The sequence below is a fragment of the Oryx dammah genome, unplaced genomic scaffold (assembly GCF_014754425.2).
Source record: "Oryx dammah isolate SB20612 unplaced genomic scaffold, SCBI_Odam_1.1 HiC_scaffold_27, whole genome shotgun sequence".
Lineage (NCBI taxonomy): Eukaryota > Metazoa > Chordata > Mammalia > Artiodactyla > Bovidae > Oryx > Oryx dammah.
Window position 1 is genome coordinate 49,574,360 of NW_024070211.1, and position 23,406 is coordinate 49,597,765.

Sequence of the window (23,406 nt, forward strand, 5' to 3'; positions counted from 1 at the left end):
CAGGAGGAGAAGGGGATGACCAAGGATGAGATGGCTGGATGGCATCACTGACTCGATGGACATGAGTTTGAGTGAACTCCAGGAGATAGGGAACCATGGAGTGCTGCAGTTCATGGGGTCACAAAGAGTTGGTCACAACTTAGCAACTGAACAAGGCAATTGCTAGTCTTTGTATAGACCCTCCATGTAGTGTTTGCTGTTGGGGATAAGAGCTATTCTAGTTATCTTTTTTTTTTTTTAATTGGAGGCTAATTACTTTTCAGTATTGTGGTGGTTTTTCCCATACATTCACATGAATCAGCCATGGGTGTACATGTGTTTCTCATCCTGACCCTCCCTCCCCATTCCATCCCTCAGGGTCATCCCAGTGCACCAGCCCTGAGCACCCTGCCTTATGCATCGAACCTGGACTGGTGATCTGTTTCACATATGATAGTATACATGTTTCAATGCTGTTCTCTCAAATAATCCCACCCTGGCCTTCTCCCACAGAGTCCAACAGTGTTCTTTACATCTGTGTCTCTTTTGTTGTCTCACATATAGGGCCATCGTTACCATCTTTTTAAATGCCATATATATGTGTTAATATACTGTATTGGTGTTTTTCTTTCTGACTTACTTCGCTGTGTATAGTAGGCTCTAGTTTCCTAGTTATCGTTTTTTATATCCTAATGACAAGTACCAAACTCATGCTACTGTTGATACTGATGTTGTTTTTCAGTTGCTAAGTCGTGTCCAACTCTTTGTGATTCCATGGACTCTAGCCCACTAGGCTGCTCTGTCCATGGGATTCTCCAGGCAAGACTGCTGGAGTGAGTTGCCAATTCCTTCTCCAGGGACCTTCTCTACTTTCCTTCCTTCCTCCTGGACCAGAGGCTGAACCCACAGCTCCTGCATTAGCATGCAAACCCTTTACCACTGAGCCACCAGGGAAGCCCAATTTTTATACTAATAGAATGTGTTATTCCAAGATAAATGGATCACTATCATAATTGCCTACTGAAGTCTCCTTAGCTCAAAAATTCTAACAGTGCCCACAGTTAAATATAGCTTAATATCACTGAAATCACAACACTTATTTTGATAACTATTAGGTTAGTACAAACATAATTGCAGTTTTGGACCATGAATTTTAAATCATTATAACTAGACTCAAACACATCTTTATTAATCAAAATAGGAACCATTAGAATCAACACATTTTTGCCAACAAGAAATAAGTTTGCTTATTTCTGTAGTGTAAAAATCTGTGCTTCGGGATTTGATGAACTTGGAAAGCATTTTCTGCCTCCTGCTGGTTTTGAAAACTGGTTTGGAAGCAGCAAAACTCCTGCTGGTTTGGAAGCTGGTATCAGAAGTGCTTTTGATATCTCCAAAAAATTGTCGAGATGCTTGAAGAAGTCAGGTGACTATAGTGGCGAGAGGTCAGGTGAATATAGTGGATGAGGCAAAACTTCATAGCCCAATTTGTTCAACTTTTTAAGCGTTGGTTGTACAACACGTATTCAGGCATTGTCATGGAGAAGAATTGCCCATTCTGTTGACCAATGCTAGCTGTGGGAGTTGTGGCTTTTCAGTGCATCTCATCAATTTGTTGAGCATATATCTCAGATGTAATGGTTTTGCCGGGATTCAGAAAGCTATACTGCAATATTGTAATTATCCTCCAATTAAAAAATTTAAGAACTAAAAAAAAAAGCTGTAGTGGATCAGACTGGCACCAAACAGTGACCATGACCTTTTTTTGGTGCAAGTTTTGTTTTGGGAAGTGATGTAGAGCTTCTACTCAGTCCAACCATTGAGCTGGTCATCACAGGTTGCCATATAAAATCCACTTTTTATCACACGTTACAATCTGATTAAGAAACTGTTTGTTTGTTGGTCGTGTAGAATAAGAGAAGACAACACTTTGAAATTATGATTTTTTTTATTTTTGGTCAGCTCATGAGACACCTACTTAAGGAGTTTTTCACCTTTCTAGTTTGCTTCAAATGCCAAATGACTGTGGAATGATCAACAGTGAGTTCTTCAGCAACTTCTCGTGTAGTTGTTAAGAGGATTGGCTTGAATGATCCTCTCAGTTGGTCATTGCCAAATTCTGATGGTGGGCCACTATGCTCCTCATCTTCAAAACTCTCATCTCCTTTGCAAAACTTCTTGAAACACCACTGCACTGTACGTTTGTTAGCAATTCCAGGGACAAATGTGTTGTTGATGTTGAGAGTTGTCTCCATCCATTTTGAACTCGAGCGAAAAATCACTCGAATTTGCTTTTTGTATAACATCCTTTCTATACTCTGAAATAAATATAAAGCAAACAGCAAGTAATAAGTCATTAGCAAAAAAACTAAAGCGAGAAATGTGCATTAAAATGATGTATAACATAATCACATTTATTTAAGTATATATTCCAATATCAAATGACAAGAGTTAAATCTAAAACTGCAATTATTTTTGCACCAACCTAATATCTTTTCATTTATTTTACAATTCTTTATAAATACGTTTCTGATTAGAAGACTATTTCGTACCTTCACAAAGTATCCTTAAGTGATATGAGTAAATTCTCTATGTAACTGCACAATTGAAAACATTTTTTGACCCTAGAAGCATCTAGATCTGATACGCTATAGAATACCCATTGTTTTTATGACTTACTCCTGATGGTTAACTATTCTAGCATTGGCAGGTTGTTTCATTGTCAGTAGATGTGTTCAGTCTTAAGTCAATAGAATGGCATGTATGTCCAAATCCTGGAAATTACAATAATCAACCATGCCTCTTTAGAGAAATGAGGTTTTTTATCTTAGAAACTTTAATTTCCCTTAACTATAGATAAATTGCTAGCTTTTAGAAGAGCTACTAGAACACCTGTACGATTTCCATGGTCACATTCAAGCTAGACAATTGATTTAGCCTACATGCTACTTCCAATGTTTTATTCAGTTTTATGAGATAAACTTAGGCTCTTGATGCTTCCATTCTTCTTGAATCACAATGTGCATGCTTGCTAAGTTTCTTCAAGTCATGTCTGACTCTGCGACCCATCAGGCTCCTCTTTTCATGGGATTTCTCCAAGCAGGAATACTGGAGCACATTGCCATGCCCTCCTCCAAGAGATCCGACCCAAGGATGAACAGTGTCTTGTGTCTCCTGCATTGGCCAAGGGGTTCTTTACCACTAATGCCACCTGGGAAGCTCTGAATCACATTTAAATTCAAATCATCTAAAGGAAAAGGACTGTATAGTCAAAGCTATGGTTTTTCTAGTAGTCATGTACAGATGTGAGAGTTGGACCATGAAGGCTGAGCACCAAAGAATAGATACTTTTAAATTGTGGTGCTGCAGAAGACTCTTGAGTCCCTTAGATAGCAAAAAGATCAAATCAGTCATTCTTAAAGGAAATCAACCCTGACTATTCATTGGAAGGACTGATGCTGAAGCTGAAGCTCCAGTCCCTTGGCCACCTGATGCAAAGAGCTGACTCATTGGAAAAGACCCTAATGCTGGGAAAGATGATTGAGGGCAGGAGAAGGGAAAGATAGAAGATGAGATGTTTGGATGGCATCACTGACTCAGTGGACATGAGTTTGAGGAAACTCCAGGAGATAGTGAAGGACAGGGAAGCCTGGAGTGTTGTAGTTCACTGGGTCACAAATAGTCAGACATGGCTTAGCAACTGAACAACAATATCTAAAGGCAAAGCAAAGAAGAGCTTTTTAGACAAAAGGATTGGGCTAAACACTAATGCTCTGAAGTAGACATTTAGTCATTAAGAGATGCCTTAGCTAAAGTTTTTATATTTTCAAGTGTATTGAGCAAAGCAGTATCTCCAGTAGTCCTATGTTCAGCAGTGGATGAAATAAAAATCATTTGTTGGAACTCAGTCTATTCATGAATATTTTACTTAACAGTAGGATGTTACTCCATTAATACAAAAGTTTACTAATATCTGGTTTTCTCTAGATAGTCACTTTCTAAATCATAGGATCTGCCTTCTAATTGTGTATATCAGTGTCTTTTTTTTTTTTTAAACGAATCTTTACCAAAGTTCAGGGCTGGCACAAAGAAGGAAGTATAACATAATAATTTAGAAATGCCACTAGATATGGCTATTCTCAGGTCCTTTGCAGTTTTTTATAGCCCTAGGATGCCTTCCAGTTAAGCAGGTTATAAAATAGCCTACTCTCTCTCATGGGAATTTCCTAAAGTACACCTTTCTCTCCTCAGAATCCAGGCCCCGTTAATATTATTTTAAAAATCTTTCCCTTTGGTAATAATAAAATAAGAGCCATTTACTATGCATAAAACCCTAATTTTCTTTAAATCTCTTAATAGGAACCAAGGTTACATTCTGTGAGAAGAAGCTTTCTCAACCTTCATCTGTAGGTTTGAAACCTCGATCGATATTCTCGAAGCCCACACTTTCATCCTAGAAAAGATATCAGAGCAGAGGATTCAATTCTTACTCCACCTTCTTCCACTGATTCTGTTAAGTAGAGTCTCGGATAACTATTTTATCCAGTAATAGAAAACAACTAGAGCCATGTGTGGTCTGGTAACATATATGAAGGATTTTGATGTGCCTAAGGTTAAATGTTTTTGCTTTTTTAAGGGAGGTAAAAAATCTTAGTAGCCAGAACACTGGAAGTACAGGATAAAATCATGGTTTCCTTTATTAATTCACACACACTTAAATAACACAGATTTATAATCTGTAACAAACAGAACAAAAGTTATATATATAGAACAAGTATCTTGATAAAGTTTGAAAAGTTTGGTCATCATCTGGCTCTTATCCACATGATGTCATATACAACCACTTAAAAACATCTTTGGTGTTTGGATTTTACAGTTTTACTCCAGATGTTTTATATTTTTTAGACACAGCATGGCATATATATAGAATATACATAGGAACAAGTCATTTGTTGCAATAAGATAAATTCAAAAAAACTATCTTATTAGGGAGATATCTATAGAAGATTCTAGCTTCCACATTACTTTGTTTTCATTATACTTAGGTTTGTTTATATTCTACTTACATTAAATATTTTTGATAAAACTTTTCAAATTCTAGGTTTACATTAGAAATTTTGCCAGATATTAATATATAGACAATTTGTATATATAATATCTGGAAATCTTTCATATGACCATGTATTTTATATCAATTACTATGGCTAAAGTTGACACTATTCTTAAATATACTTAAAGGTATCTCCATATCTACTTTTTGCCGTCTTTTGTTATTCATATGAGAAGTATAAGGGTTCTTATAGCATCTTAGCAAGTATAAGCATTCACTGCATATATCATGTACAATTCAATACATTTTTCTTTTAACACAGTGACACTGTCAATATTCCTTTGTATCTTTCATTTAGGTCTTAGTTTGTGAGATTTCTGGACTTTCAAAACATTAACTTGAACTAAGTAAAACTTAACCATAACATTATTTTTCACCTTTTAAATACAAAGCTTGATTGTCTGCTTTTACAGATTAGAAAAATTTATTATTAAAAAAACACCACACTAAGTAGAACTTTTTAAATTAAAAAATGGCCATGGCAATTTCTCTAAGTGCTGCCTGTTTAATATATATCCCAATTTTCTTCTGCAAAAACATTATATTCTTTTTAATAATAAAAATAGAAATTATTACATAAATAAGCAATATTTAAACTGACTACATGGAAATTTATTATAGCATTTATTTACATTTGATTTCACAATGCTAGGAGTCTTTTTTTTTCACTATTTTAATTTCATGTCCACTCAAATAACTAGAGTTGGTTTGCACCTCTATTAGGAAAGAGTAAGAATTACATATTTTTTTAATTATATATTAAAACTTTCTTATATATTAGAAAGAAAACCCAGTTATAACGAGTTAACTTTTTTTAACCCTGTCTCATAAAGAATAATGAACCACCATTGATGTATATATTTTTGGAGTATTTCACCAAAATGTTTCTGGGCTAAAATATTTATGTTTAGGAATAAGATATAATATAGCACAGTTATAGAATAAATAATACAAAGATACTCTGACACATCCAAAGGCCAATCCATCTATTGAGAATATTTTATTTTCCTACATTAATTTTGAAAGCATGCTGTTATGGTCCAGTGTTCTATAATTAGAGCCCTAATCAAAAAAAAATCATGAAACAATCTAATACTCCACTTGTCTTGTATTTTCAGTATACATTTTAATACCATATTTATAATTCAGGCTATTTAGTATACACCAAAGCATTTTTTTCTAAAACTTTAATAACTTTCTAGAGTCCAAGAATAATTGCATTTTGCTTCAAAAACAGATTTACATTGGTATTTTTCTTAGGTAATATATTGTAGGCAAATGTGCTCTTTGCCAAAATGTTTTCCTGTATTTCCACAGTGCATTCACTAAATTCTGTAAAGATTACATTACTTCATCTTTCTCTTCAGATATAAAATATTTTTAAAATGCAGGTAGTGTTAATGTATCCCCCCAAAAAACCTGTTCCATTTAAATTGTGATGTTTTCCTCTTATTTTATAGCTAATATAACATATCCATGATAGCAAAAGCAGCTTTAATAACTATGAGATCAGTGTTTTAGCTTTTAATTATCATGTCCTTTTCATTATAAGTCATGATATAAAAATGAACTAAGAAGACTAAAACTTAGCCTCATAGTTCTGAAACAACCAATGACAGTACATAAAGGAAATGTTTAATTAATATAAAAAGTATTACCTAAAAAAGCATATCTTTTTTGTTTTGGAGAAAAAAATCTAAAGTATAACAATTTTAAAGTATACAGTAACAATTTGAGATTATTTTTAATACTTTCAGTGTGTTTCTTGCTAGTCATATTTAAGATCTTAGTTTTCAAAATGTCTTAACTTTGATACCAAAGCAAAGAAAGCTACACAATATCCACTTCTATAACATACTTTTAACAACACATAAAAGAAACTTCCTAAAACCCTTAGTAATATTCCTATTATGCAAACTATTTTTTAAAAGATACTAATAGATGTAAATTTTTCCTACCCTATAAAATCAACCTTAGGATTATTTTATTCAGGCAATATCCAATTGTTTATGAGAATAGTTCTCAATAAAATAACACATTTAATATCCTAATGTCTATGCGGAAAGAAAACTGAAAATAAACTCAGCAACAATCCTATGTTTACAAATACATTTTTATGCCTGTGCCCGATCTATGTGTCTGTCTTTAGAGAATGACTTGTTTAAAACTCAGGCTCAGACTTACCTGTCCTCACATACTGAATATTTAAAACATCTACCTCTACAGACTTACCGATGATGGGTTTTGATAACTTGGTTGAATTTGGTTAGTCTCTTTCACACTTCACTAGTTAAGCAGTAAGTTTTCACTATTTTTCCTTTTTTTTTTTTTTCTGTCTGAGATTAGGGTGATTTCCTAGTTTCCACACTTAGCTACAGTGTAAAAACTGTTATACATTTATATTGGGACATCCTTTGTGTCCCAGAACTAACAGATTCATTTTTAGATGATCTTAATACATTATGGAAAAAGGAAGATGCGCTATATACTCTTAGGGTAGAAAACTGATTTTATGACGTTAGTTACATCTAAAAATGTTTTACTTAAAATTTGTTATGAATTAACTACCTTCCAGAAGCTGATTTTTATGTGGACATTTTAATAAGAAAAAACTTTATTCTTTGAGGATTATTAACTAATAGACTTTTTTAACTGGGTCAATGTCATCATGAACATTAAGAATATTTCTATTATATTCAGCAAAAAATACTCCTTTCAAATCTTAAAATGGTGTGAACGTCCAACCATCAACTTTCATGCAATTAACCATACATATTTTCAAACAATTCATTTTATCTTAGTACTTAACAATTTTCTTCTATAATACCAAAATGGGCTTCTTAGACACTGTAACATTTATTTAATCACATTCCAGTAATGAGTTGTAAAATGAAACTGAACTCAGGACTAAAAAGTTTCTGTTTTTAAAAATTTAGGGAGTTTCCATAGAATAAGTTTTATAATAATTTAAATATAAAGAGTTAATGCAATAACTTGAATTTACCAAGACTGAAGATTCTTTGCATTAGGAAAGATTTTGTAAATTCCTTTAGTAAGTGAATTTTAATGGTAATCTTAAGAATGTAGATTATGTAGACTATGTAGGATACTTTTTATAATATTTCACTCTGATTCTATTAGCAATTCATAATCTACCATGCAAATACTGGAAAAGTACCCATCATGCCTTGCTAACTATGGGACTGGATAGTCTGAATTTAAAGCATTTGGAAGAAATTACTTAAAACATAACATAAAGATGTAGCTGTTCCTAGCTTCCAAGATAACAAGGACTTTAATATACAATTTAGATGATAACCAAGAGACCTATATACACATAGGTTTCATCCTAAACTTCTTCAAGGTGTAGCCCATGTCCAACTTTAGCTACATTTCATTAAAAAAGTAAAACATGACAGTGTTCTTTATGAAATTCATAATAAAGTCTATATAGAATTTGCAGAAGTTAAAACACGTCTTGACTGGCATATGTGACATACGTCAGATATAATTTACCAGTAGTTATCCAGTATGTGGCATTTTAGCTAACAGGGTGGTATTTGCTTTGGTAGTAACTGGAGTCAAGGGCATTTAATCTGGTTCCTGCAAGCTTGTTAGGAAAGATGTCATAAGAATATAGTAATAAATATTCAGTAAAGTCATACAACTTAAATTGTTAGTAAGTAGATGAGTCTTTTAATAAGTTCATTTGTATTAAAACTGTATGTATGAAATGAAAAAGTTTCAGTATGACCTCTAATAAAATTCTCTGGCTTTATTACTATAATAGTTAATTCAAATAAAACTTGAATATTGCCATGTTTTCATGTTTAGAGATAAATGTATAAAGTATTAATTAGTAAAATGTTATTTTTAAATACTTGGATTCATGAATTTATGACAACATACTTTCACTTAGAGAACTGTTGGATTCAAAAATTTGGAACACTCTTCTGAAAATAAGAAACAATAATCTTAAGGAAAAAGAAAAAAAGAGATTATAGAGTTATTAAAATTTTTAACCATTTACACCAATACACATAAGCAGCATATATAAAGGAAAGTATTGAAAGCAAGAAAAGGAATATATTTCATTATAAGGTAAGTATTTTTCCTAGGTTTCTTTTTGGGCACTTGTATGTTTCATAATCTAGCTATCAAGAACTAACTCATCTTGAAACACTGATTAATGTATTTCAATTAAGTGTTCTTTTTTAGACTTTTCATTTTCAGATCTTTGGATCTGATTTTACTATTTCCTCTTCCTCACAATATACACTCAGTATACACTCAGAGATTGTTGTGGTGTTGGTGTTAAGGATGGTGCTGAGGCTCTGGCACTAAAACAAGTTTGAGTCTAGGCTTGTTTTATAAACTGTATAAGTTTAGCTAAGTTACTTAACTTCTTTCGTGTCTCAATTTCTTATCAGTTAAACAGAGTTAAAGGAATACTTACTAAGGTTGATGGAAAGAGTAAATGAGAACACAAATAAGGAACACAGAACTGGTGGTCCTCTCCCTTCACCTTCACTTATTATTGAATTAACAGAAAAATTGGTAAAATTATGGCCATGGGATTATTCTAATAATCTAGAAAGGACTCACTGAACAGGTATATTTGTTGGCATTTCTACTGAAAAAGCAAGTTATTATTTTCACAGAAGCATGCATGGAAAAAGACAAGGTTTTAAGAGTCACAAAACCTTACCTGCTATAACTTTTTCATTTTTTTTCTACTCTTAGAAATGATGATACACTAAGTGGTGAGCATTAAAGACTGAAATACTAACATATAGTGTAAGTTATTTTACTTTCTCATTGCCTAGTTTCTCTGAACTCACAAATGGCAGTTTAATTTATTTCCAAATTTGAACATTTCTTGTCATCTTCAATTTTAACTTTTTATATTTTGAGGCTGTTAGATTATACAAGTTTAATTGTTAAAACTTACTGGTATATTTTTATTTTTATATTCAGTCTCACTTCATCTTTAGTAATGATTATCCCTTCAAAATAGATTGTCTACTATTATGATGCCAGCTTTCTTTTTGGTTAATATATGCCTAATGTTTATTCATGTCTTATTTTCTGTTATGTTTAAGTATATATCTTTTAACTACATATAGCTAACTTATAAAATTTAAGCTTCAATATTGCTTCCTTTCGACAGAAAGTCCATCCTATGATATTTTAATTACCAATATATTTGTATTTATTTCTGCCATGCCATTATGGGTTTTCTTTTACCATATTTTTCATTTTTCTTTGCTCTTTTTTTCACCTTCCTGTCTTCTGTTGAATTGAGTTCTTTAACATTTCATCTGGCTAAGAAGAAATACATTCCAGTTGTGTTATTTTAGTGATTAACCAAACTGTGTAACATGCTTGTTAACTTTTTATTTTTAGTATTTATAGCCTTTTAACCAGTAGATATTTCTAGATTAGTTCAAAGGAAGTCAAACTACTGACACTATCATATTTAATGTGTTCCAAAGTAAAGGTTATTATCCTTTTAAAATATTTTAATTAGGAAAATGTGTAATTAGTCACACTTTTATTGACTGTATTAAGAGAATAAAACAATGATTCATATCTGTATCAATCATAAACTAGTTCTCGAAGGTTCACCTCCTGTTCAATCCCATAAACCAGTAACTGTCAACCAATGAAGGGGTATATGTACCTTGAGAGTGGTAGCATAGAGGTTAGTACCATTTTACCCATACCATACACTAAGATAACTGGCATCATCCATTTCCAGTTATTCCTAGAGCTGTCCCTTCAGCTTACCTAAGTGAGTCTTCTAGGCCCTCTGCAAATGTTTCATCCAAAAATCCTTAATGACGTGAAGGCAGATCTCATCTCTCCTTAGTTATTTTCTTCTTACAGATCATATATTTGGTTTCCTGAAACATCCTGACATTTCATACCATCATGTTCTTAAGTAAGGAGCTGTGGACTAATGGTGAATAAACTGTGTCATGACCAAACGGGAGTGAAATACAGTTCATAGCCAAGGATGGAACTTCTCTAGTCTCACCTTACTTTGGTGAAGATCCAAGTAAGGCTGAAGCTCCCAACAGCTATACATGAGAAGAAGCACAGTAGAGAGTATATTATTTGTAGTTGTCTATACCACAGGAAGATCCTCTTGGTGTATACCTCTTCCCAATCCCCTTTACTCATCATGGAAATTTAAGTAGAAACTGATTTATATAATTAATGTAATCTAAAGCAAAGTATTTTAAATATGGTCAACTATTCCATTAGATGGTTCCTCTTAATTCACAGGATCTATACAGGGTAAAACAAGTAAGTCAATTTCACCTCTAAACTGTCTGCTTCCTTCCCCTCAAGGGAAAGTAGTTCTTGATAGAAGAAAGCAGCTTAGGCTGGGATTCTCTTATCCTCTGCCTCAAAAAAAAGACCCTCTTCTTGAAAGGTAAAAATCCTCACTAATTGACCTTAATTAACTTGGTTGTTACTGTTCTGGCCTTCCAGCAATATTAACCTCCAAATATAGTGTGTTCCTATTGATAGAAGTTAACCAACCCTATCTAAAGCTCCTAGAAGAACAAGGGGCAGGGCCAACTGTGTTATGCTGAAATGACATATTTTATACTGTCTTAGTTTTGCAAGGGGCTCCAAGGCTTTGTTCTAGAACTGGTCCCCCTAATTTGTAATCTTGGTTACCTCCACCTGGGCCCAAGCTCCCTGCAATCTCTCTGAGCTAGTTAACTTTTGCAGCAAAAACAGACACATCACTGCCGGTAGGTCCACATCTTTTCAGATCCACTGATATTCATTCTGGCAAAAAATGAGGACAAGGACCTATGAATGTTTACAGCATCCGAGACCTCATTAGCAAGAACAGTTGTTTTGCATCTGGTAGAACTATGGATGGGGTGGGGACTGCCTCCAGGAGGCAATATTACACAGTAACTTTATGGACCGAGTCTTAATCAAGAGGCATGGCTGCTTCCCCACTGTAACTCAAAGTTACACTAATGCATGCTGACACTGCAACTACCCACGCGCTCAGGGATGAAACAGCCAGTAAACTATCCCTGCCATAATGCCCAAGAAGCAATCTGTTGATTGCTCAGTACTGCCACCTGCTACTCAAAAGTTCATGATTATGTCATCCTAGTTGGAGGCCCAAAACCTGACCAACTATTGGCTTTACTTCAGTTTCAGAACTTCCCAGATCCAAAGAGTTATGTGCCAATAATAGATACAGCTATGGGGGGTTGGGGGTCTGTACCTAAGGGTAAGGGTCTATACCTGAGAGCCCATGTAGCAGCCTAAGCCTTCTTGAGTGATCAACTTAATACTCAATTCCTCAGGCTCTTCTCAGTCCCTATAGAGTCACATAGGTGCTCAAGAAAAATAATAAGGCCTACTTCCAGAATAAGTGTGAGATTTCAATGAAATGAGACTGTAACTATTTCTTGTTCCTGCCTATTCTTGATCCTCATATAGCCATAGGTCTTCTGACTTCTGAGGTGCCTATCTGTGAGTTCACTTGTAGAATAGCCCTCTAATACACAATGGTGCCATATATACATTGCCCACAACTTCTTGCATGACTTCATAGTAGACTGTAGTCTTCTGAGCTGACAGCTTATTAATACTTTAACATGACATTCCATGAACACCTGATCAGTGCTCTTACCACCTCCTGCAACACTGCCTCCAAAAATACCCGAATATCAATATTTGAGAGCCTTAGGGTAATATTGGGAGAAACTTCTTTCTCGTCAAGGAATCCACAAGATGCCAGATAAGGTGTTAGCAGTTCTGGAACAGGGAAATTCTTAGAAGTCTACATACAAGTTTATCATCTTTTCCCACAAAGTGGTTAAGGTGTACTCTCTTAGAAGTGCATGCCTTCCAGTTTTAAGTTTCACCTATCCTCTACTTGCCACTCTTAAACTGCTGAATCAAACTGAACATACCAACTCAGTACTCAAAGAATCCCTGCTTTACCTATTCTGCCTCCTGCAGAGAATCTAACTGGTTCATCTTCCATATCACAGCAGAATAAGTCCTATCCAACTTACCACATTTCTTCACTCAAAATATCCTGTCTTCTGTAATAATTATATCCTTTCCTCTTGGCTCCCCCTGTTTTCCTGTGTCCTCTACTACCACAAACACTCTGGTAGAACTTAAGTGCCTACACAAATGACAAGACTGCACAAACGGAACTCCATTAACACCCAGCAAGCTAAGATGCAGTGTACTAACTAGCATTCAGTTCAGTTCAGTCAGTCGTGTCCGACTCTGTGACCCCATGAATCACAGCACGCCAGGCCTCCCTGTCCATCACCAACTCCCAGAGTTCACTCAGACTCATGTCCATCGAGTCAGTGATGCCATCCAGCCATCTCATCCTCTGTCATCCCCTTCTCCTCCTGCCCCCAATCCCTCCCAGCATCAGAGTCTTTTCCAATGAGTCAAGTCTTTGCATGAAGTGGCCAGAGTACTGGAGTTTCAGCTTTAGCATCATTCCTTCCAAAGAAATCCCAGGGCTGATCTCCTTCAGAATGGACTGGTTGGATCTCCTTGCAGTCCAAGGGACTCTCAACAGTCTTCTCCAGCACCACAGTTCAAAAGCATCAATTCTTCAGCGCTCAGCCTTCTTCATAGTCCAACTCTCACATCCATACATGACCACTGGGAAAACCATACCCTTGACTAGACGGACCTTAGTCGGCAAAGTAATGTCTCTGCTTATTAGGCCATAGCAAAGACCATTCCAGTGAAAGACACTGTCCCCCCATTCATGATAGGGGCTGTAAGACTTACAATGGCACTACAAAGGCAGAGGTAACACTGCTTTCCAAGTCTGTTTTCCTTCATCCATGTAAACATCCCATCTCTTTCACTGCTCTGCTCTCCAGCCCCAAGAGATGTTATATGCCATCCTAGGTCCCAGTAATCTACCCTAGTAATCCCAGCAGATAATTGGAATATGTCCTATGGAAAGCCCAAGATTCCATTATGAAGAATAAGGAGGATCTAAAGGAACACTGGTAGAAATGGTCCTTCCACCCTTAGAATGCCTTCAAGCATTCTTTTCTAAGCAATGTTTCCAAGCAACCAGAAATCTCTCACTACCCTAATTAATAAATAGAAACTGAAGCTGAACAGTAGCACCCAGAATAAACCTGGGAGAACTACTAGCACAATAGTTTACTTCATAGTGAGCTCTCTCTGCTTGCTACCATGCTTAGAATGGATATCTCAAGGCAAGTTCCCATTTTAAACTTTGCCCTAGCTGTCTAATCACCTATGAGATTAGCCATGAGAGGTAGTCTGGGCAAATAATGCTGGCTTACTATGTTGTAGTCACTGTATAAATTGATACCTTAACATCTTCTCTATGATGTTCTCTTATGGAGCCTCGGAGAGATCCCTAAGTCCAGTTTGAGATTCCTGGAGCACAGTTCATTTCCTCCCTTCACCATCACCTTCAACAAACGCAACAGAACTGATCTGAATAAGGTACTTAGAAAACTTTTAAACTTTAATAAGTTAAAGGAGCAAAAGAAATAATAAAAACTACTTGAAAGTAAATGTATTAAATTTATAATAGCTATTCCACAATTTCTATGCTGTATTATACATACTGATTGACCAAAAGAAATCATATAAGGTAAATTATATATGTGGATAACAAAATTAAGACCAAGAAATATAAAGCAAAGATTACCTTTCTGAACTTTCTACAGATTTTTTAAATCACACCTGTAAACCTAATGTTATTAAAAGTTTAAAAAAAATTTAACATACCAAGTAAATCAGGAGAGCTTTATAATTTACCATGATCCAAACACATGTGATAGTTACTGACTAAACATCTAATGCAGTGAATGTCCTTTTTCAGTAGTCTGAAATGAGGATTTTGATTCTTTTTTATTGCTTACTGTAAAACAGCAGTGACTGCAGTTATCCTTATTTTAAGAAAATAAAATTTTTTCTTTAAATTATACAAAATTACAAAGCAGAAAATTTATTTTAAATATTCTGAAACCTCGTTGGGTAATTAAATATGTGAGACTAGAGCCATCTACCGGTTAAAGTATAATGGTACAAAGCACAACTACTGGAAAATTAACTAGCAAAACTGGGAGTCAAAATTGTTAAGAATTAAAAATAAACATAGGCAAAAATCATCTAATCTAGGACAACAGATTTTTAAAGGTTTAATGAAACAATGTTTTCAACAGGAGACTCAACATACATAACAAAGTAAAAGCTGAGGTAGGGGGCCTCCAACCCCCACTCTCATTAATTTGCCCAGCAGAGGCCAGGCCAATGAAAAACAAGCCATGAGAGGTAGTCTGGGCAAATAACTGTGGTTTGGACGGAGGTACACAATAAGAAGAAATAGTATCAGCAAAGCTGTCTCTTACCCCTGGAGACATCTCAGAGACACTGGGGTACAAAGGACAGTGGTTAATGGACACAGAACTGAAGAGTAGGGAGTAGGCTCCTGAAAGGCTATCAAACCTCTTTTCACAGGGACATTACTTATGTGCTCATTTGATGCAACACTTTAAAAAGCATTAATATAATTTCCCTGAAAATGCAAAAAATTAGAAAATAACAAATTTACTTTTTGACAACAAGCTAATAAGAACTGAGTTTCTAGGTCTTGTGGGCTTTTACCAGCCAGGACCTAGACTGATCCAGTCTTGGAAACAAGACCCCAGTTTCAGGTCCCAGTCTCCTCCCTTCAAAAGGTGATGGATGTCCATAGAATCGAGACAAGAAATGGAGCTCTCCAAGGCTCCTCTCTGTGGAAGAAACCCCCAACCTAGACAGCAGCCTGTCAGCTAGGCTTGGGGTGACAGGCTGGAGCAGAGTTCCAAAGACTCGCAAACACTCCAAGGCCACATGAAGCACAGTACCCAGCCAGGGAGCATCCACGGGGCTCTCCCAGTTCAGCTTCCATGGCGCATGCCTTTGGACAAAGCCGTTAGTCTGCCGGACACAGCTGGACACTGCCTCCAGAGCCTTATAGATCTGAAAGTTATCGTAGTGGTCTGCTACCTGCTTGGGCAAAGTGGCCACTGCGCTCACTAGAGCGTAGTCCTCTGCCTGAGCACGACCTGACGGCCCCACCAAGCCTGGCTCACTGGGAAAGCAAGTAGTGCAGAAAGCCGGATAGATCCCAGAAGGATTGATCCTGTTGGCAGTACATCGGTTCAGGAGACCTCCCAAAGCATCTGCCAGCTCGGAATCCAACAACTTAACCACCTTTTCATCATAGTAATCACAATCCCAGCTGGGGACGCCCTGCCGAAGAAGAAAGTAGCGGAAGCCATCCACCGTATAGCGGTCAAGACAAGTCCTGGGATCCACCACGTTACCCAAGCTCTTAGACATCTTCTGACCACAGACTGTCCAGTGGGAGTGGACATAGATGCGGTGTGGTGGGCTCATGCCGGCCCCTAAGAGGAGGGCAGGCCAATAGATAGCATGGAATTTGAGAATGTCCTTGCCTATGATATGAGAGGTGTTCGGCCACCAAGATTTGAACTCTGCGTTTGGGTAGCCAATTACAGTAAGGTAGTTGACCAAAGCATCCAACCATACGTAGATGGTCTGTGAATCGTCCCCGGGCACCGGAATGCCCCAGTGCAAGTGGCTACTCCTTCGAGAGACCGATAGGTCCGGCAGCTCCTCCTCCAACCACTGAAGGACTGTGTGATGGAATGGCTCCGGTGTTATGGCCTCAGGGTCGCCCCGCAGCCACTGCTGGAGCGGCTCCCGGAACTGGGAAAGCCTAAAAATGTAGTTTTCTTCCTTGGTCCAGGAGACCGGGTGTCCGCTCTCGAGAGATACAGGACACAAATCCCCCGACGGGCCTGGCTGCCTGGTGACCTTGGCTTCAGGCAGGAAGCACTCGTCGGAGGCGCAATACCAACCTTCATAGAGGCCCTTGTAGAGAAGACCCCGAGCCTTCAGCATCCCCCAGAAATGCTGCACAGCTATCCGGTGCCGGGCCTCGGTGGTGCGGATGAAGTCGGTGGAAGAGATGTCAGCCTCCCGGAAAAGCTGCTGGAACTGGGCAGAGACTCTGTCGCACAGCTCGGACGGAGCCAGGCCCGCGGCGGCGGCTGCCTGCTGAATCTTCAGACCGTGCTCATCGGTACCCGTGGAGAATCCCGTGGCGGCGTCACTGGGAACTCGGAGGCGATGGTGTCGGCACAGGGCGTCCGCCAGTAGCGCGGAGTACAGGTGCCCGATGTGCGGCGCGGCGTTCACGTAGAAAATGGGTGTGGTAAAGTAGGCGCGCGAGTCGCGGATATCGTCGCGGACACCAAGAGGGCCCGAGCTGTAGTGGCGTAAACTAAAGTCCTCCGAGAGCGAGACCCTACTCGGCCCCCTGCGTACTAGCAGCCGGAAGGCAGAAACTCGCAGCATGACGCCCGCGGATCTCAAGCGGCGGAGGGGGCGTTCTGGAAGCACGTGTGAGGGGCGCATGCGCAGCCGGGCCGCACCGCCGCTTCCGGCCAGAAAGCCAATGAAGTCCGGCCCCGAGCTCCGGCCCTCCGCCGCCCCTCCCGCGCTCCTCCCTCCACGGACCTCTGAGCAGATGTTGTGAATTGTGGGAGCGAGCGAGCATAGCTTAGAGGAGCTGAGTGTAGGAGAGGTTGTGAAAGCAGATTAAGTCTGTATCTATAATATGCTGCGTGTCCTGCTCTGGGATATAATTTTATATTTATGGATCTGTTTTTTGTTTTTTTTTTTTTTTCTCCAGGCTGAGTTGCTTGTGGGCAAGAATTTTATATTCAGGCATTCCTCAAACTCCTGTCAGTGACCAGTTGAAGGAGTATACCCTCTACATAGACCTGGTCAACGTAGGAATCTAAAATATCATATACATTTTCCTCTCAGAACCTAGTGGATACAATAAATCCAGAAGAGAGGAGGGAGAAGGGAAGGAAGAAAAATAATGACCTAAATAAAGCACTTGAGGAAAGGGTAAGATCTGAAAAAGTAACAGAAATATTTTCTTCAAATGCATTTTTTGTTGAATCCATGAAAGAGGTTAGCCTGTGATGTGTCCAGTCTTTGCAGAGATTATTGAGATTCAGAAAGCTGGAATGGTTTCCCTGTGCACCTAAGGAGAAAAACAATCTTCAGATTTATTTCTCAGTGTAGTTGCCAGTAGTATTTTTCTAAAATGATCCTGAGGTTCTCCTAGAGAAGTGTTTTTCCTGTTTGCTTTTAGTAAGGGAATCCTAGCATTTTTCAAAAAGGATGCCTCCAGAGCCCAGAACTGGATTCATATTAAACCTTGCTTCTTGACAAACTCTCATCTTTGGTCTATGACTGGCCATCTTTTTTCTCTCCCATTTAACTTAATGATTTAATAATAACATAACTTTATTATATTATTTTAATAAAGCAAATGTAATGCTTGTGAACCTACAATCCAATTTATAAACTGGAAGTGGTTTTCTGTATGTGATCCCAGCAGAGCTGCATTAAAACAGCACCTGGAACCTTGTTAGAAATGCATATTCTTAGGCCCCACACTCACCTCCTGAATCAAAAACTGGGGGCTCCCAGCCATCTAGGTTTTAATGAGCTTTCTAGGAATTCTGATGCACACTAAAATTTGAGACCCACTGAACTAGGAGATCACTGGCGATTTAGATCTATGTACTCTTTTTCTCCTTGTATTCCTGTCTTCTTCCCAGACGTAATCATTGTCCTGAATCTTGCATATATGTTACTACACATATAGTATGTCTAAGTCTATAGATACACAAGCCTTGAGAGTCCCTTGCACTGCAAGGAGATCAAACCAATCAGTCCTAAAGGAAATCAACCCTGAATATTCATTGGAAGGACTGATGCTGAAGCTCCAGTATTTTGGCCACCTGATGCCAAGAGTGGACACATTGGAAAAGACCCTGATGCTGGCAAAGATTGAGGGCAGGAGAAGAGGTGGGCAACAGAGGATGAGCTGGTTGGATGGCATCACTGACTCAATAGACATGAATTTGAGCAAACTTGGAAATAGTGAAGGACAAGGGAGACTGGTGTGCTGCAGTTCATGGGGTCACAAAGAGTTGGATAGGATTTAGAAAGTGCACAACAACAAAGCAACATATTGTTTAATTTTGCATGTATTAAACATTCTAAAAAATGATATCACAGGAATTCCCTGGTGGTCCAGTGGTTAGGACTTGGCCTTTTCACTGCAGGGCCCAGGTTCAAGCTCTAGTCTGGGAACTAAGATTGCAGAAGCCATGCTGGCGCAGCCAAAAGAAAAAAAAAGATATCATACTACCTGTAGTAGATTGATCCTTTTTGCCTGTAACTCTATAATTCATTTTGACTGCTGCACAGTAATTTATCAGTTGAGGTGTACAGTAAGTTGGATCTGATTTCTGTGGTGATAGAGAAAGTAGATGCTCTATAGGAGTTACAATAGATATACAAATAGCCTTTGGGTACTTAGTTGATATGCTGTTTGGTCAAGTAGTTTAAGAAAGGGCAAGAGAAGGATAGATAAAACTGGAGGGTATGTACAGCACCCTCCAAAACTAGAAGAAAAATCCAGTATCTGAGAAATCAGATTCTCCAGAAATTTTTTTCTCCATAATTCTTTCTTTCACCTTGTCCATGTAATCAATTCTTAAACATAAAAATATGCTATTTTCCCCTCATCTTAGAAAAAAATTCTCAATCTCCACTACTGCTCCGTTTTTTTCCTTCCCTTTATAGCAGAACTCCTTAAAATAAATGGCTGGTAATACACATTTAAGTGGTTCAAGTTTTTTACTCTTAGAAACAGTACTGCTATTAACCTTCTCATCTATATATATCTCCTGGTTCTTCAATGCTAAAGTTTCTCATGGGTGTATATCTAAGAGTGCTATTGCTCAATCATATAGGATGTAAAAGTTCAATTTCACAAGATAATGCTATTTTCTAGCATGATTAAACAAATTTATATTCCCATCAGTGCTGCTGCTGCTGCTGCTAAGTCGCTTCAGTCGTGTCCGACTCTGTGCGACCCCATAGACGGCAGCCCACCAGGCTCCCCCGTCTCTGGGATTCTCCAGGCAAGAACACTTCAGTGGAGAACAAATGGAGTGCCATTTCTTTCTCCAATGCATGAAAGTGAAAAGTGAAAGTGAAGTCGCTCAGTCGTGACTTACCCTTAAAGAATTCTCCCTAATTCTTGATATCATCCACTTCTTCATTTTTGACAGTCAAATAAGTATAAAATGAGTTATCTCACTAATATTCATAGAAACACTAGTCTCAATAACCAAAAGGTAGAAACAACCCAAATATCTATGTTCTGATGACTAGATAATCAGATATCCAGGCAGTGGAATATTATACAGCCACATAAAGTACCGATAAATACCACCACATAGATAAATCTTTAAAAGTAACCAGACAGAAATGACCACATGTTTTATATTCCATTTATATGAAATAGAATAGACAAACGCACAAAAATACATACTAGTGGTTGCCTCGGGGTAAAGGAAGGTTGGAATGGAAGGAAAGTGAATGCTTAAAGGATAGAGTTTACTTTGTGGGGGGTAATAAAAAATTCTAGAGCTAGATAATGATCATTGTACAGCACTGTGAATGTACAGCTGACCCTTGAACAACATGGATTTATCCACTTATATGCAGATTTTTAAATACACACTACACAATTCACTGTTGGTTGAATCCACTGATGCAGAAGGGCTTACTGTAAAGTTACACTCAAATTTTCCACTATATGGAGGTTTGTGCTCTTAACCCCCATGTTGTTCAATGATCAACTGTCCTTAATGCCACTGAATTGTACACTTTAAAATAGTTAAAATGAAACCCTAAAGAAGCCACCAGAAAATTACTAGAGGTAATCAATTAATACAGTAAAGCCACAGGATATAAAATTAATACACAGAAATGTCTTGCATTCTTCCTATACACTATCAATGAAAAATCAGAAAGAGAAATTAAGGAAACAATCCCTTCACCATTGCAACAAAAAGAATAAAATACTTAAGAATAAACCTACCTAAAGAGACAAAAGACTGTATACAGAAAACCATAAGACACTGATGAAATCAAAGACGACACAAACAAATAGATATACCATATTCTTGGATTGGAATAATCAATACTATGAAATTGATTATAAGATATGGCAACTCACTCCAGTATTCTTGCCTGGAAAATTACATGGATGGAGGAGCCTGGCAGACTACAGTCCATGGGGTCACAAGGAGTCAGACACAACTGAGTCTGCACATCCAAAGCAATCTACCAATTCAGTGCAATCCCTATCAAATTACCAAGGGTATTTTTCACAGAACTAGAACAAAATTTTTCACAATTTGTATAGAAACACAAGACCCCAAATAGCCAAAGCTTTTTTTTCTCAAGCCATGCCTTCCTCCCAAACTCATGTCTCTTATGTCTCCTGCATTGGCAAGTGGGTTCTCTACCACTAGCAACACCTGGAAAGCCCTCTCAAAGCAATCTTGAGAAAGAAAAATGGAGCTGGAGGAATCAACCTTCCTGACCTCAAACTATACTACAAAGCTATAGTCATCAAGACAGTAAGGTACAGGCATAAAAACAGAAATATAGTCAAATGGAACAAGATGGAAAACCCAGAGATAAACCCACACGCCTATGGGCATCTTATCTTTGACAAAGAATGCAAGAGTATTCAGTAAATAAAAGACAGCCTTTTCAAAAAGTTGTGCTGGAAAAACTGTACAGCTATATATAAAAGAATGAAACTAGAACACCTAACACCATACACAAAAATAAAGTCAAAAATGGATTAAAGATGTAAATGTAAGGCGAGAAACTATAAAGCTTTAGTGGAAAATGTAGGCAGTACACTCTTTGACATAAATCACAGCAAGATCCTCTTTGACCCCCACCTAGAGTAATGCATATAAAAACAAAAATAAATAAATGGGACCTAATGAAACTTAAAATCTTTTGTACAGCAAAGGAAACAATAAACAAGATTAAAAGACAACCCTGAGAATGGGAGAAAATAATTGCCAATAAAACAGCTGACAAAAGATTAATCTCCAAAATATATAAACAGCTCATATAGCTGAATATCAGAAAAACAAATAGCCCAATCAAAAAATAGGCAGAATAAAACAGACATTTCTCCAAAGAAGACATACAAGTGGCCAATAAACACATGAAAATATGCTTAGCATTGCTCATTATTGGAGAAATGCAAATTAAAACTACAATGAGGTATCACCTCACACCAGTCAGAATGGCCATCATTGAAAAATCTACAAAGAATAAATGCTAGAGAGGATGTGGAGAAAAGAGAACCCTCTTACACTGTTGGTGGGAATGTAAATTAATATAGCCACTATGGAGAACAGTATGGAGGTTCCTTAAAAACCTAAGAATAAAACTAGCATATGACCCAGCAATCCCACCATAATAGAAAAAGACACATGTACTCCCAATGTTCATAGCAACACTATTTACAATATCTAGGACATGGAAGCAACATAGATGTCCATTAACAGATGAATGGATAAAGACAATGTGGTACATACATATAATGGAATATTACTCAGCCATAAAAAAAAGAATTTGAGTCAGTTCTAGTGAGGTGGATTAAACTAGACCCTGTTACACAGAGTGAAGTAAGTCAGGGAAAAACAAATATCATATATTAATGCATATATATGGAATCTAGAAAAATGAAATTGATGAACTTGTTTGCAGGGAGGGAACGGAGATGCAGATATAGAGAACAGAATTATGAATATAGTAGGGGAAGGAGAGAGTGGGATGAATAGACAAAGTAGCATCAACATATATATACTTGCTAAGTCACTTCAGTCGTGTCCGACTCTGTGTGACCCCATAGACGGCAGCCCACCAGACTCCCCCTTCCCTGGGATTCTCCAGGCAAGAACACTGGAGTGGGTTGCCATTTCCTTCTCCAATGCATCAAAGTGAAAAGTGAAAGGGAAGTCGCTCAGTCGTGTCCGACTCCCAGCGACCCCATGGACTGCAGCCCACCAGGCTCCTCCGTCCATGGGATTTGCCAGGCAAGAGTACTGGAGTAGGGTGCCATTGCCTTCTACACTACCATGTATAAAATAGCTGGTAAGAAGTTACTATGTAACACATGCTGCTCAGCCTGGTACTCTCTTGACCTAGAAGGGTGAAGTGAGAGGAGAGGAGGGACAGATGTGGTATACGTATAATTAAGGCTGAATTGTGTTGTTGTACAGCAAAACCAACACAAAATTTTAAAGCAGTTTTCCTCCAATTAA

General features: G+C 37.5%; 1 protein-coding gene and 1 long non-coding RNA gene across 2 annotated transcripts; both read right to left on the reverse strand.

Annotated features, from left to right (window-relative positions):
• Positions 1-4,651: 4,651 nt before the first annotated feature.
• LOC120854657 lies at positions 4,652-13,374 on the reverse strand. The gene is made up of 2 exons (XR_005719036.1): positions 13,153-13,374; positions 4,652-11,172 (listed from the first exon to the last, which is right to left on the reverse strand). It is a non-coding gene; the product is annotated as an uncharacterized LOC120854657 (long non-coding RNA).
• Positions 13,375-14,991: 1,617 nt separating this feature from the next.
• On the reverse strand, positions 14,992-17,671 carry MARS2 (methionyl-tRNA synthetase 2, mitochondrial). Its single transcript, XM_040228865.1, has one exon. The coding sequence runs from the start codon at positions 17,585-17,587 to the stop codon at positions 15,746-15,748; it is 1,842 nt and encodes a 613-aa protein (XP_040084799.1). The 5' UTR covers positions 17,588-17,671; the 3' UTR covers positions 14,992-15,745.
• Between the last annotated feature and the right edge of the window lie 5,735 nt (positions 17,672-23,406).